Source organism: Pezoporus occidentalis, unplaced genomic scaffold (genome assembly GCF_034315485.1).
Source record: "Pezoporus occidentalis ecotype Australia unplaced genomic scaffold, CSIRO_AGI_Poc_V1 ctg25, whole genome shotgun sequence".
Lineage (NCBI taxonomy): Eukaryota > Metazoa > Chordata > Aves > Psittaciformes > Psittacidae > Pezoporus > Pezoporus occidentalis.
Window position 1 is genome coordinate 4,745,502 of NW_026914394.1, and position 16,820 is coordinate 4,762,321.

The 16,820-nt window shown below is 39.9% G+C and overlaps 1 protein-coding gene across 1 annotated transcript in view; it reads right to left on the minus strand.

Moving 5' to 3' along the window:
- Positions 1–15,753, minus strand: part of SLC1A7 (solute carrier family 1 member 7) — a 53,510-nt gene extending 37,757 nt beyond the window's left edge. Inside the window, exons 1-2 of the mRNA XM_062623255.1 lie at positions 15,311–15,753; positions 14,173–14,252 (exon numbers count right to left, since the gene is read on the minus strand). Coding sequence (XP_062479239.1) covers positions 14,173–14,252; positions 15,311–15,451 — 221 coding nt within the window. The 5' untranslated portion in view covers positions 15,452–15,753. The remainder of the gene's footprint in view (positions 1–14,172; positions 14,253–15,310) is intronic.
- Positions 15,754–16,820: the final 1,067 nt, after the last annotated feature.

A 16,820-nucleotide genomic window follows, 5' to 3' on the forward strand; every position in this document is an offset into this window, starting at 1 on the left:
CACATAGGACTTTTTTCAACCTAAAATAATAACTTTTTTTCTTTCTAAACTAATACAAAGCACAATATATTTTTGCTTTACCAGAGGTTACACTGGGGAGCAGACTGTGATTCAGCGGGCCTCCAGTCACAATGGAGACAGTGTATGGCATGTAGAGGAAACTCCTTCATGGCAGGTGGGGAGCAGAGAAAACGCTATGGTCACTTCAGCCTTTTCTTTCCTCTTTCGCTCCTTACCCACCACTGCCAGAGGATGACCAGTGTCCATGCTCTTGCTTGCATAGCCCACCACTACCAAGCTATACAACTCTCCACCAAGTGCTTTAGATCCCACTCACCCTCTTTTATAGGCAAATTAGGCCATGCATAGTTTGGTCCCTGAACTTGCTCCAGCTGCTCTGACATAAGCCCTGATGCTGTTTCCAAGTGATCTGAGGATGGGATTTGACTTCCCAGGGGCAGCAGCATTGCTTGGGGCTTGAAATTAGAGATTTAGCTTTGAATAATTCTCTGTAAACTCTTCAAAGTATAGAATCATAGATTCATACATCTCAGTAAAACTGCAAGTAAAATAAGACCACATTTACTGTTTAGCATGCCCACTGTCCAGCTTTCTCATCAGAACAATTTATCATCCCTTCCCTCATAAACAGACATTTACTAAGCTGCACCTCCTTGAATAAGATCCCTTGACCTCACTTTGCTGAGTGAGGCTGTCTAGAGCCAATGCTAAAGTGCAGCTTAACCTTTATAGTAGATTTAATGAAATCAAATGGGTGGGATTTAGTGCTCAGGTTCCTGCTATGCACTAGATTAATTAAGAAAATGTACTGCTTTTCTGCATGGACAATCTCTCATCTAGCATGGGTTTTGTTAACTGTAGGAGCAAGAGGAAATACTGGCTGCATTGTAATATGGATCATTTTGAAAATCAACATCTCTATAACTCTCACATTAATAACCATTGCTTTTCCCTCTCTTTTATCATTGTATTTGGTAAAAATCACACCTTTCTATGTGTCTGTAAAGCACCATGTACAAACACAGCACTGCATGTTAAAAAAACAGTAGCAGCAATAATACTTCCAGAAAAGTAAATATTCTAAACCATTTAAGTTTAATAAAACAGTTGAGTTAAATACATTTATCTCAAATTAATGTGTTTGTTTTCTGTAAAACAATTTCTATGTTGCTATTAGATTTCTAGGACTGAACTCTTCTCACAGGCTGAGGTTTCACAAGCCATTGAGCCAGTTCAACAGCTCATTGATGTCCAAAGGAGATACCTATATTGTACCAGACTTCAGCACTGATCCACCCCATCCTGACCTTCCAGAAAATACAAGGGAAAATAAGAATGAAGCTGATTTTTAACTAGCTGGATATTTCTCATGGTAATCATTTTCAGTGTAATCATGGACATACTATGCAGGGAAACAGATACCAGTGGTATCAACGCCTGACCATTGACCAGCAGATCTGTAACTTTAGATAGGACACCATGCAGAGTGGAGAGGGCACTACTGAGGAGACAGGCAGTGCGCTTTTCTTCCTTGTACTGCCCTGAGGCCACTATCAGTATGGTAAAACCACACTGCTTCTGTTGCGCTTGATGCCACTGTGCTGTGCTTGTTCTACAGAGCAATGGACAGGTGAGCCCTGCACATAGCACTTGAACTGTCTTGATTGTTCACCTGAGAAGTATGTCCAGAAGTACTTAGGGACAAAATCCTAATGAAATATGTCCAGTGGTACATGTGCCTTTGGGGATGCTACCTCAGCCTCAAGATGTTGGGACATTTAGGATCTGGGAGGAGGATGTGCAGCTAGAATCTAATCATACCTTGGCTCTTAGGTGACAAATCCTGAGGGGGCTAATAATGAGATTGCTCTGTCTTGGGGATATTCATTAACAAGATCATCATCTGTAATGAGATTATCCTGTCACCAGATAAAGTCATGCTTGGTTCATGCTGTGATGAGAAAGTCCTCAAAAGTAATTAACTATGGAGGCGCAACAGGGGTAACTCATGTGACAGAAGTATGAACAAAGGTTTGGGTTCAGAAAAGCCCTGTATATTTCATGGCTTACAATACTCAGAAGGGACCAGTGGAAGCAATTCTCCAAAAGCTGTGGAGTAACATTGGTCATATGATTTTAAGTAATTGCTAAGAATCATTTTCAGAAAGAAATGCCTTTAATATTTTAACTTGAATAGGACACAGTAATCTCTCATTAACTATTTTTCATTTGACTTTGTATGTTTGATGCCAGAGGGAGCATGACAGGAGACATAAAGATTAAGAGACATATTGATTATCATACTTATTGTATGAAGTATATCACAGTACATCACAGGAGTCCCTCACTGTTGATCTCTAGAGCTCTAACATTCACATAATGTAGCCAAAGCATGCCAAGAAATCATAGAATCATAGAATCAACCAGGTTGGAAAAGCCCTTTAAGATTATCAAGTCCAACCCTTACCCCAGCACTGCCAAGACCACCACTAACCCCTGGCACTGAGGGCCTCGTCTACACGGTGTGTGAACACCCAGGGATGGTGACCCCCGCACTTTCCTTATTTCCTAGGGAATAGGGAAGCCAGGAGGAATAAGCTTCTAGATGGCTTAACTTAAGATCACTGTATTATGTTCAGGTTTTCCCTTTAAATCTATTTCTCATCAGATATTCTCAGACACATAAAAACCTCCCCAGTAGTTTCCCAAGCTTCATCAAAGATGTTCCCATGCCATCCACTGCTAGACTCTCACGAAACACAATGGAATGGAAACCAGCGCACCTTCAACTCTTGTCAAGCCTCAGAATCTGGTTAGGCTTGAAATAACAGGACAGATATTTGATTCATAGATTAAAAGAATTTGATTCATAGATTAAAAGAATTTCACTTACTGTGTAGCTAAATAGCTTCCACACATAAGATTCATGCATAGTTTCCGTGACATGTTCTAATGTCCAAGTGGACAAAACAGGATTAAGACAATGAAAAACAATCTGCGCTTTTCTGAATCATTACAGTGCCTCTCATTCATTTAATCAGTTTGGGGGGAAGAAAATCCACAAAAGTTGTAATTTTATGTTCAAGGACCATTTTTATAGAAAAAAAAATTATCTCAATTCTAAGGCTTCCTAAATATGGACTATATAAGAACTTTTGGATGAGATATTAAATTTTGTAGTGTAGGATCCAAGTGAAATCTCTGGCTCCCTATGATTTAAGAGGTTTCTTGCACCTTGCTCTGAAATGTCGGGTGCTGGATATAATAACAGACACCATAATAAACTAAGTAGCCCCATGACCTGTATCTCCTGCATTTTTCTTTCTTCTGTCTAGAACAGTCTGCTTCATTTTGTTTATCTTGGATGCAATTGTGTATTCTCAGAGACTATACATGATTTGAAGAATAGCCTCCAAAAATGTAACAACTACTCTATATCTGTGTAATGATCTGTCCCCATGGCCCTTATATGCCTGAGGCTTTCAAGCGTCTTCAAAGCTGTGTTTTGATAACCTGAGGATCTGTACACAATGAAAACCCAATGCTCCACAATATCTTTCTAAGGTTCAGCTTTGTATTCTTAACATGTAAAAGATATCTGGCTCTTTTACTGGGACTTAGGTAATTCGAAATCTGCTCTGCTTGCTTTGGTGTGGAATAAGTTGTTTTGATGTAGCTAAGTCTGTCTTGTCTCTTCTCTGAACTAGCAAGCCACATTTTTATAGGAGAAAGAAAGTCAGAAAGCCAGTAAAGCAAACAGGAGCATTTTGATCTAAAGCTGGATATGGCAAGTAATAAAACAGATTTATTTATTTACAGCATTTTAGTTGGGCAGATATTTAAGACAGTAATTTCACTACGACATAGATTGTTTCATTGCTGAGTGTTAGTAAATTAAAAATCCTAGCTATTTTATTTTGTCTAGGATGGCCTGATTAAAGTTTGTTTCCTTTTTGGGGACAGTTTCCATGTGGTTTATGAAAGGTTAGAATAAATTATTTCTTTCTGGAGTCCTTGTTGAGGGAGGAAAGTGAAGAGTAAAGCCAGGATCTAAAGAAACTTAGATTAAGCTTTCAAGGGGAAACTAGAAGGGAAGAGGAACACTTCAGCAACTCCAGGAATTATTATCATATGTGACTCATTGAAAATGTTAAGTCAGTTACTAGGTTGTTTAAAATACTGGTAATAGTACAAACCAATGAAACTAGTGAATGTCATGTCTGCTTTGAGAGAAATCTGCATAAATCCCCTCAAACTACTATAGCAATTTTGAAGTAATGAGGAAGGGAATTCTTTCAATAGCTTGCAAATCGAATTAGTCCTATGCAAACAAGTAGCTAAACCCTTATGAGCACCTCTAGGCTTGTTCTGGCTGTCACTGATGAGCATCTCAGTACTTATGAAGTACTTTATTCACAAAGAAAAATAAAACTTTCTGTCTTCTCTGCAATGCTCTAGTTTATTTCTGTTGCTCTCTGATAAAAGCGCATATTTTGACCTGTTTCAAGATCAAAACCTGTATCCCCAAAAAGGGAAAATACAAGAAGCTGCTGCTAAGACTGCATTCTGCATGTTTACTTTGTCTTCCTCTCCACCAGAAGCCATCTGGATGTTGCTTTGAAATAGATGGATTATGGATAAAGTTAGCAGAAGGGATTAGTGTGATTAGAAAGACATTAATCCTGTCAAGAAGTAATGGTCAAGTATTAACCACCAACAGTTGCTCCTAGAATCATGTTGGTTTTCATTTATTCTGTACCCTCCCTTGCATTCTCATTTTGTAATGGCATGCCATAGAATAGTCCTTTCTAAGCAAGTTCTCACAGTGAGGCTGGGAAGCTCCTCTAACAGCGACATTAGAGATTATTATGTTACAGTTGAGCATCATGAAAGTGAATTGCTGGCTTCACTAATGCTGCTTGATCATGCAGGCAGGCTGTCACCTCTTTGTCAAGGTCAGTGCCTTCAAGTTTCAACATAGTAATAACATCCATTTCCACAAGCCGTTTAATCATCTTAAAATGCTTTACTAATATAACCTACTACCACACAGGAAGGCAGTATCTCCAATTTACAAACAAGGAAACAGAAATGAAGGCAGTTTCTTTAAAGACAAACAATTTACAGTGAAGAAGGATATGCTGAAGTGATGTCTGTATTGCAGTGGACCATCAGACTTTTCCTCATCCATGCTCATCTACCTGCGCTTTCACAACAGGCTGCTTCACTTCTATGGAGGTAACATTTATGGAGGAACAGTTTGCAACAGATTCTTTACAGTAATGAGAGAAAGAGACAAGAAACTTCCTCTGGCTCTTTCTGTAGTTTGATGCTTGATTTTGCTCCTAGTCCCCAGTGCAGTTAAAATTATTTCAGCAGGATCTTTCTTTCCAGGATATTCTTTTGCTGTAATATGACACAGTACCTACAGAGCAAAACACTGCCATGGCTGTGATAGAGAATCCTGCTGCTCTCATCACGTGCTGGAGCAACAGTGGTACTGGTGAGAGGACTGTAGCCTGTCCATGCCTCTGCTTCACCCTACGTGGCCTGCCCTTACTTAACAGTGATATGTTCCAAGTTTTGTTTTTTCATCTCTAGATGGCATATCTCACTACACAGGAAAAAATGCCTCCCGCCCATATGTGTGCAGACAGGTAGTTAGCACATCTGTTGACCTATATTACAATCAAGTAGCATCTTGGTTGGAAGCTGGTGCCAATCTAAACTTCCAGTCCCATTCACTCACTTTTAAGTGATGCTAGGGCCTCTCATGTGTGTGACACCATTTGTCTAAGTACAGGATAAAATCCTGCAATAATCTATGCTCACACCCTGAACTAAGCTGGATCTGGCACTTGTAGAAGGGTGGCCCATTTGTTTAGATGAACATTCTTTACGTGTATATTTGTGTACAGTCTAGACAGGCAACAAATGGCACCTCAGCTCTCTGTGAATTGTATTCAGACTCCAGCAGTTTTATAGTCTGCTGGTGTAGTAACAGGCTTCTGCTGATCTGAACACCATCAAGGAACTGTCATGATCACCTGTAGTCAGTGGAATGATCCTCAATGTCATGTATTAAAAGTTTCACAGTATTACAGCCTGATTTTCAAAGGAGATGAGAAGTCGAGAATCCTCCTGAAGATCTAAGCTACTAAGGTTCATCTCCTTTGAAAATCAAGTACTAGCAAACAGAATTTTTCAAGTTTAGATATCTTAATGCAAATGAAATAATGTCTACACTCAGAAAAAACCCAAATCCAAAAAGAGATAGCTGCTTTACAAATAGGACTGTTGCAGCAGTTTCTCTATGGTTAGATGATGAGTCATAAATAGCAATCGAAATGTGAATTAACTTTTCAGAGCCTCAGTATATAGCTATTTTACTAGCTATTTTACTACATAAAATAGCTGCAAGGTGTCAGGAATGATGGAAAATCTGGCTCTTGATCTTCAAACAATGAGCAGTATGTTAGAAAATCTCACGGTCTGCAGTACACTGGTTGCAGTGATTGTGTTTAATTTTACAGCTAAACTGCTGGAAGAGAAATTGACACCTACAAAAGAAACCAAATCTACATTCTTAGTACATCATAACATGCAGCTTTCTGATATTGTTTCCTAAACAATGCTTTATAAAATAGTAAGAGTTTTATATTTTACCCAGAATGTTGAGATCTCCTTTCCTTATTATCTAATACTTGCACCTGTTAATGATAAACTGACACAGATAGCAAAAATCCTGCCAGGAATTCACACCACGCATTGCATTTTCTTGGTGTGCAATAGGAAATCTGTTTTTATGGACTAATGTAACAAGGCAGGACTTTGTACAGCACACTGTGAAGATCAATGTCCAACGGCTATTCTGTCACTGCTTCCTCCCAAATAGCCCAATGAGCCTACTGCGATCCATCTATTAATGCCAGATGAAAGCAACCTTTGATCACTGACTGATAAAGGAGATTTGAGACACTGTAGTGTAGCTCAGGCAGAATTCAGGCTGGCTTGTTGACTTTAGCTGTTCTGATGAAAAAAATTAAAGTATTTCCTAAATTCAAAGGTCAGGATGCAAACAGAAAACCAATTATTTGTTAAATATGGATGTGCAGCTTCACATCTGTGGGAAAAGCCACGAATCTCAGTAACACTTGATTTTCTGTTCTGTCAGTTCTTTTAAGTGTTTTCAGATTAAGAAAAGGGCAAAAGAATTTGAAGCACAAATGTGGATTATAAACAAATGTCAGATTTATTCAGCTGTTTATTGTTCATACATGTTTCTGTCCTAAGGAAACAGAGGGAATCCAGCCAGCTCCTCAATCTTCACATGTTGCTGCTTTTTCCTTTGTGAGACACTAAGTATTTTAGAGCTCTTAGAGGACACCAGAAAAATTCTGTCAGGTCACAAACATCTCTTACCCCATTTGTAATCACTTCAGTGCTTTCCAAACCCATTCACTTCATGATCATAGATTTCTACTGCACATTGCTACATCCCTGCTGACATTGCCTACATAACTCATACTGAGTCAGGCCAATTTTATCATTATGATATGCATAACACTGCAACATGTAATTTTTCACTGAAACAGCTTGGGCCTCTAGGTTACACAGACAAAAGAAAAGGCTGGAAAACAGTATGGGATCTGACCATTTGACCCCATATTCCTAAACATAGATAAGAACATGCTACAGATGATAATGCAGTGAAACCTCTGAGAAGACGAAGCATGGAGGAGGGATTCTTAATCAGGTTTCCTAAGAAGGTAGAATGAAATTTTCCTCTACAAGCTCAATCACTCTCAAAGCATCTTTGGAAGACTTCTGGGGTAATATGACATCAGTTCTACAATAAAATAGATAATTTCAATACTGATCATTTCAAGTAGTATAAAGGTGAAAGTGAAATTGCTCTCTGACCAGTTCTTTTTACCCTTGGGTAATCCTCCCCTTTCAGTTTCATCCAAGCAGAGTTTTGTTTTTTTCACTCTGGATGTAAATACAGAGATTCTCTCTAGTCATCCCCATAAACCTCCTATATCTATACTCACTTTCTCCACAACAGATACTGTATATTGTATATCATATGAAAGGGCTAACGGCTTGTTCTCACTGGGGTGTAGTGTATTTTTATTATGATGTACATTACAGTGATACACCTGACAGGTAGTTCAGAAATGGGACATTATACACGCTTTATGTTATCATTCAGGTACCCCACAGATTTTCCCATACTAACCCAGCAGAAGGTTTACCCTCCTCTGATGGGGAAGACCTGCTCTTGAGTGTCAATATTTTCTTATTGGCAATGTAACACAGGTGAAATAGAGGGAGAAGCTTGGAGTCCAATAATGTGAAGAAAAACCCCTCTGTTTCCATGAGCAATTTAATTCTATGACAAAACACAGCTGCTCTGGTACATTATAAAGCATTGCTGTGAGCAGGCTCCTTAGAGAGCCACAGGCATCATTTTGCAGCTGCTCCTCAACACCTGGCTAGATAATACAGTACATAAATTTGATTGCACTTGATTATGCCCCAGTTTGGCAGCTGCACAAGCATAAAAACAGTGACTGGTATTTACAAAAGAATGACCAGAAGGAATAGTTTAAATCATATACAGCTGGAAAGACCAAGCCAAAACTGACCAGAATGTTATCCATCCTTTCCCATTCAGTCTTCAGGTAAATTTTGTGAATTTGTCAACACAGAAAGTGTCTCTCAGTACCAGGAATAGCAGGACTGCACATAACTGCCTTTCACATAAACACACTGTTATTGCCTGAACTAATCTGGGCTGTCCTTTTGGTTTAAATTTAATGATATATAAGAAAAAAGATAGATTTCATAGCCTTTTAGAGATCTCTATTTTCCTTCTGAATGGGCATTATATTGACCATGTAAGGCACTGATTTATAATCATGGTAGAAGATTTAGATTGCAAATTTCACTACTGGCCTGAGTGTTTGGGACAAATTGCTCATCCCTAACAAACAGTAATCTTAAGTAGTAAAACAGATAAATCATCTCCAGTCTGTGGTCTATTACCAGTTCCGTCTATAGCTGACAGCAAGCAAAACAGTGCACACATCATTTACTGAAGCTAATGGTCTGTCTCACAGCATGTACTTAACCAAACCCTGAACTCCTAAAGAATATACTGTTGCTCTGAAGTTATTTAGGTTATGTCTGCAGAGACAACTCCAGACAGGAACTCGCTCTGCCTATGCTCTTAGCTGCCAGGGCTGCTCCGGAAGCCATACAGCCAACATTAGCCCGTCGCATACAAGCTTGGGTGCAAAGCCACAGTAATGCGGCTATATGGCTTCTGGCATGGATCTGCCACTAGCCTGCCCAGTTTGGCTGGTGGGCTGAGTTCCCATCTGCTGGTTTGCACTCACATCCTCTTGCACAGTTTATACAATTGTTAACTCTTCAAATGCAACTAATGGGTTCCAACAGGCAAAATTTGGTATGGCACAATAACATTTGTTTCAGCACAGCTGAACAATGACAGAATTCGATTAGGACAGGATGAGCAATATTTTTCATTAGTGGGACATTAAAATGCCAATCTATTCCCCAAATCCAAGAGCTGTGGGGGAAAAAAAATATGTGGGGAACAGGGTACCATAAGAGAGTAGTTTCTAGTTAAATACTAGGCTGTAACAGCATGAGTAAGAATGACCCACTCAGGAATCTGAGCAGAAGGATAAGGGATTACCGGAACTGATGGCATTATGGACAGGAATCCCCTAAAAGACAGACAGTTCTATATTTAGCATATCGTATTTAATTCAGCAACAAAACCAACCCCGATAGTAACAAATATTTACTACTACCCTAAATAAGCTTTCAAGAAAATATAAAAATGTATTACCATACATTTGTACCAGGCACAACATACTCAGAGGAACACGCTTTATAATGTAAAATAATACAGGTCAGATCAGACATTTAACTTTGACTATAAAGGGAACAATTTAACAGCTTCTGCATGTGGAAAAAGGATCAAGTCTCTGCTACTCACTATTTCTTAACCATCTAGAAAATGGCCAGTGGTAAATAAACACAAAATATAATAATCATCCTAAGCTTAACCAAAACAAACTGCTTTTTCTAAAGGGAATGTTCACCGTGGAAACAAGCCTGTAGCGAGAGCTAAGCAGTTCAATTCTGCCCTGACATTTCTTTCCCACAAGCAACCTCATTGCTTACTACTAATCATAGTTTTAGAAAACTGGGCCCTGTATGTGTTACCAAATAAAAGCTTACTCATATAAACAATGGGGATGCTGAAATAAAGGTTGCAATTTTCTATTACATTATATAAGCATATAACTAGACATGTGATAAAGAGAACGTCAGTAGGTTCAGCTGGTGCAAACCTGTGTGACTCCATCTTTAGCCTGCTTTGCTGAAGAAGGAAAGCTTGTGCAGTGAAACGCCATGTGTGTGAAAGCCCTTACTAATAACTTTTCTTTCTCTCTCAAATTACACAGAAGGGATAGAAGGCTCCAAAAGGGAGAATAAGTTCCTTAAGGTCTGTGAAACTGCGTAGCTGAATACAGGGAAGAAATGATCTGTGTGCATCTCACCACTGTGAGGGTGGTGAGGCCCTGGCACAGGTTGCCCAGAGAAACTGTGGCTACCTGGCAGTGTTCAAGGCCAGGCTGGACAGGGCTTGGAGCAACCTGGTTTCATGCAGATGGCTGAGAGCCATCTCTCCTCCTCCGTGGGCTCATGGGAACCTCCTTGTTTTGAATTTCCTTTCTAGGGTAAATGCCACAGTGTAAGCTTTCTGCCTACAGGAAGAAACCCAGGCCAAAAAGAGGCATTATAAATGCCTCAGCAGTGGTAAATTTCTCAGTTGGAGTTTGCAGCTTCTTTAAAACCTCAGTCACAAAGTACAGAGTCATAACAGATCAGGTCTCAATACCAGCCTCCCCCAAAAAATCAAGTCAATGCAGTTATGCTTACTGAAAATGAAGTTTCTGACCCACACTAAGTGGACCAGTCCAAACCCTGCTACCTGAGATGAAGATGATGGGTCAGGGAATGGGCACAAGTACAAAGAGGCTCAGAAGGGAGGTGACAGAAGTTATGGCACAGTATGGAATGGCGTGACTGGCCTGTGCTGGAGCCAGCAACAATGCCTGGCACTGCTGGCACAGACAGGGTTAGGTCAGAGGGTTTACATTACCTTTATCAAATGTGAGAAGGTACTAAGGGAAAAAATGAGTGTTTTTTCCTCTCCTGTTTTTTGTTTCATGTGGAGCACAAAGACATGAGAGACGGTTATTTCAAGCATTTAAGAAGCTGAGAACCTAAAGGTATTCTGCCAACTAACTTGTCCTGAGAGCACTCCCTGCAGGTGAAGGATATGCGTGTGTGTCTGGGTGAGTATAATTAGCCACAGTGAAAGAGAGTAGGGATCTTATTCTTTCGTGAGTAGGTAGCACTATTGGGAAATGCTGGGATGCCTGAGGACCGCTTAGAACCCGTGGTTTCTCAGTCTTCCAGACAGAGCCACCTCCTGGCTACAGGGTGTAATACAGATTGAGCCTCTCCATACGCTGGGAGATGGAATAGGTGGAAAGATGGTTTAACAAACTGGAGCACCTTGGGCCAGCTGATCAGCAGATGTCTGTCTGAAGACCTGGACCCATGTTTTTTTAAACGTAACAGAGCACTCAAGGGCAGGATGCACTGAGATTCACCTCTGTCACTGCCATATACGTGTGTGCCTGTTTGAAAATCTTAAGCATGTGTTGAAACCTTTTTGCAAGTAAGAAGGATATGTATTACTTGCATTGCAGCTATCAAATGAGGATCAAGGCCTCTATCCCAAAGAGAATCAGGGATCTTCAGATCTCCTGCAGTTGATCTTTCAGGCTTGTTGAAGACATTCCCTTGTCTAGCTGCTGTAAGAGCCTAAGTGTGTAACTATGAATTCAGATTTGGCTCCTGTTCTCTATGAGCTCTCTTAATATTCTCATTCCCAGGCAAAAAAATAGTATTCTATGTTTAAGGATATAATAAACATAAATATGTCTTCTAATTATAAGGTCTAAATTTGATCTTGTAACACTCTACTACTGAATATTCCTAAGGCAGACACAAACTGTCAGTTTTTCTTTATGTTGCTAATAGAAGTGGCATCCTTTGCTATGTGGGTACCTGTTTTCATCACTAAGAAGAGCAAACTCTATACACGAGACACAGTGAATACTAAGAGCTATAAGCAGGGTTTATAACCTCAGGCAGAGAATGTGGCAATAAATATATTTCAGTTGTCACATGATGCCATGACACTTGTTTATGTAACCAGATAAATGAAATAATATCAACCCCTGTCCTTAACGAAGACCCACGTCACAACAAAAACAAAAGCTCATGCAAGGTTCAGACTGGCAAGCTGGTGGTTGGTGGTTGCTTTTAAAAGATATCTCTCTCTCTCTGGGAAAACAGGTGACAGGAGACAATCAGAAACAGGTACAGGAGATCAGGGATACAGCACTTCCAGGTGCTGGGGCAGAGCAGGGTAAAAAAAGGAACTGTACATTGAAGAAATAGTTTCCTGTTGTTCAGCTCATTTCTTCTGCATTCAAGGAGCTTTTAAAATAATCAGCATTCAGAGGTACCTGACCACATAATAAGTTTTTCATTCTCAATGGATACAATCTGAAAAGTCCCTGGTTTTAACTTGGTAACAATCAGGTCAGAGGAGGGATAGTACACATTTTAAGCCATTTCTGTTTAAGGCTGGATTTGTACTAGTGACCTACAAGGGTCACTAGTCATGTCATTTTCTGATGTGAGATTCATGTTTTCTTTGGAAAACTCTCCTTCCACCTCTCAAAAAATCTTCTAACATGTTTGGGCTTGATCTTCTCTAGCTTCATGGGGCAGAACTAAGTATGAGTCTACAGTCATGCATTTAGTTTCAGGTACAAAGCACCATGACTCAGCTTCATTCTGTGAAAAGCCATGAGGAGGTAGATGTAAAGGTAGATGATTTAAAAATAAAATTAGTGCTGGGTTGTGTTAATTTTTAGCAGCTCTCAGAGATCTGGTCTAGAAATGTTTTTTTTTCTGAATGTGAAGATAAGGTTTTGGTGTATTAGGTTCCAGAAACTGAGGTTTCAAGGAAAGGCACCAAATATTGCAAGAATTTATTAACAGATCTGGTAATGTAAACTTAAGCTTTGTTACTGTCCTTCTTCTCTCAGCACTAGGCACACGAAAGAGCTTTTGGCCATCAAACTGGTGTTTTGATGGTGACTGTAGTCAGCTGGAAGAATCATAGAATGGTTTGGGTTGGAAAGGACCTTAAGATCATCCAGTTCCAATCCCCCTGCCATGGGCAGGGACACCTCACACTAGACCACGTCACCCAAGGCTCTGTCCAACCTGGCCTTGAACACTCCCAAGGATGGGGCAGCCACAGCTTCTCTAGGCAACTTGCCACACCACCCTCACAGTAAAGACCTTCTTTCTTATATCTAACCTGAAATTCCCATGTCAAACCTAGATTAGATGAAAACATATCCTACGCTCACTTAGGATGTCTCCTATCACCTGCAGAGACTATCCATCAGTGTCAACATCTAGATCATCAATTCTGCTACCAATAAAAGGGCACCATTAAAGGTTCTGCCTTTAGTACACTAAGAAACCACTGGCAATATATGCCAGTTGAAGCCAGGCATATATTATTAGTTCTCTGAAGAATGATTTTGGTTTTTGCAATACTAATCATGCTACAGCATCTCTCTCAATACTTCATAAGCCTATAAATTGTGTTTTTCATCTTATTTGTATAATGTATTATTTCAATTGTTTAGATTTAATACAGGTTTTTTTTATAAGGGGGGGTATTTATTCCATATATTTAACTTCTAGTTCAGTTTGAAGGAAAAGGCTCACCCATTACAAGTAAGGAAGCAAGTAATACCTGTATGAGGTATTGTGGAAATGAGCCTATCAATTAAAAAACATGTTCATAGCTCCACTGAGAATATAAATGTACATCAGTCAGTAATGCTTCCAGCACATTGACATTCATTCTGTTATAACTCAAATAGTGGTCATGACATGTCTCATTTAGGAAACTTCACTATTGGAACAATCACTGTCCTCACTTACCTTGAGACAACCAGTGGGAGAATCAACATTTTCAGCATCCTCATCAGCAACTCACCAGGAAACTGGAAATAACTGATTTCCTAGAAATACATGGGGAGATGCTTATTGTTTTGAGATAAAAACTATTTGTCTTCAAGAGTTTTTCTAGAGCTCTGAATCAGATAACACTGCTAAAATCCACAGCTTTGGTGTAGAAGATGGCAAAGATAGCAGGCTTTAAAAGACCATTTAAAAATTGATTAGATTACATATTGTGTTGTAATTCAACACAGTACATTGTGCGTTCTTTCACAAAGGAAGATGAAAATGAAATGTGCCACCTCACAGGGACAACCATTAATAGGCTGCTCTAAATAATCTCTTCATTCTGCATTTTGTGTGTTTTCCTCGGTGTGTATGAAGCTACTGCTCAGACACAAAAGATTTTCAGACAGTAGCCAGCAGTAGAACATAGAATTGGTTTAGTTTAGTTGCATTTACTAAATGCCATATTTTTTAATTGAGATTTCTATCATCTCTTGCTTGCTCAAGCAACGCTTTCAGCAGTCCACACTGCCCTGTCCAGTCTGTCTGATTACAGCAGAAAGAAATGCGTACCTGCAAAGAGCTTAGCCGAAGTGTGCTGGGGAGAAATCCCTGGGTGACTGTAGTAACACAGTCTGCTAATGATGGGAGAGCTCAAATTTATTAATACAAAATACCATTGGTATCATATAAACATCTGTACCTCTGATGAGGAAAAATATTCGCGGTGTTTTCTTTAGGTGTACATGTACCAAAGTAATATGAAACCCAACCAATATATTGCGCTACCAGTTTTTAGTAAGTCTATATTAGACACTACATGTCTATTACATCTAGCTTAAACACCCACTATTATTATCCACATTTGCAACATTATAATGTGCTGATGCTAGACTAGATGTCTTAATGACCAGAACCACTGCAAATGTATTAAGAATGTGTGAAAAGAACAGTGTAGATTAACAAGCAGATGAAATGACACAAATTTAACAAATATCTATATAGACGCTTTTTATCTTCAAAAGTCCACCCTGAAGTTCCACCAGTTGCTACGTCCTTAGTTACATAAGTGTGGTATTTTCTCTGCAGTGATACACTGCCGTGTCACACTTACCTGTTGGGAAAGCCGCCTCGTCCTCAGGAAGAATCCAAGAAGACAGCCGATGGTGACTGACAACACCGAGAGAATAAGTAAACCATTTCTTTTACAAACATCCTTGATCCGAGCTAGGATTGCGTCAAAAGCCACTGCCATGCTGTCCTCCGTGCTCCTTGGAGAAGAATCAGCATCCCATGGAAAGAGAATCCACTCGCTCCTCTTGTTCGGGTGGACAAGCTCTGTATAGATCAGATCAAAGCACTTCCAGTTCTGCTTAGCTGACCTGCAAGGTCACTCCTCTGCCAATAGCCATCAAGCAAGCAGCTGGCATTATTGTTCCAAATTAATACCAACAATCCTATTATCAACTACATCATTAAGAGCCTGGAAGAAGATTAGGGGGCTCTGGAAAATTAGAACAGAATGCAGTAGTATTTCTGTATGAAGACTGGTTCAAAACAAAGTGACACTCCCGGGAGAGTGTTTGAGTGTATTCCCTCGGGTCTGGACAGCCAAACCTAGAAAGGGAGCAGCGCAAGTCCTGCCTTCCAATGGGTAACAGGAATGTTCCAACAGTCTTTCTACAGGGCAGAGCAGGTAACATTTTGCACTGGACTATCACAACAGGGCAAGCTAGGTGAAACTGAACTTCATTAATTAAAGCAGGCTTGGGGGTTTTGTTTTCACAGCAAAGGCTGCATGAGAACCACAAGAGACAAGCGCTGAACTGAAAATAGCTGTATACCAAAACACACAAGGACACCTTCTGGCATCTGATATTTATTCTCTTGGAAGTGAAATGATTTCACTTTTCTTCCAACAACTATGTTGATTAGAGTAGGGCCAATTTACTTTCAGAGGATTATCAGACTAAACCACAGGGATTGCTTTCCTTTCCTTCACTGTGTCTGCATTCAATCCCAACGCTGATTTTTATGCTAGTGAGTGTCTTTAAAAATGCATCACCATTTCACCATGCCATGCTTTCTTACCAGAACATTTTGTCATTCCTGAGCTAGTCTATTTGGTGCTTTTGTGGAAAATATTCCACGGAGTACAACAGAAATGTGTGCTTACAATATTCTGGTTTATACTGTAATACAGTGTTTGCGGTTAAATGCTCACAAAAGCTCACCAAAGATTAAACCGTTCTCTCTGGAGGCAGGATCTGGATACTGGATGGTCAGTAAGACACAGGGACACACAAGAAGAATAAACGAGTGGCATTTATATAATGAACCAGAGTCCTGTCAAAACAAAGAGGCTCACAGACCATTTTATTAATGCGGAATTTTATTAAGAGAGGACTGAATTAGTGTTGATCCACCCCACACCAGACATGTTCTAATATCCAGATAGTTTTGCTAACGGATCGAATACACCTCACGAATGAAGTTAAGAGTTTAACCGTGCTTCATGAAATCACGTCCACCTCCACGCCCGCTGTTCCTCGTGCAGTTGCGACCCTCAGCTGGGCCTTTCCCACCCCGCAGAGGGCCGTGCGGGGCCTGTCCGGTCCGGCCTC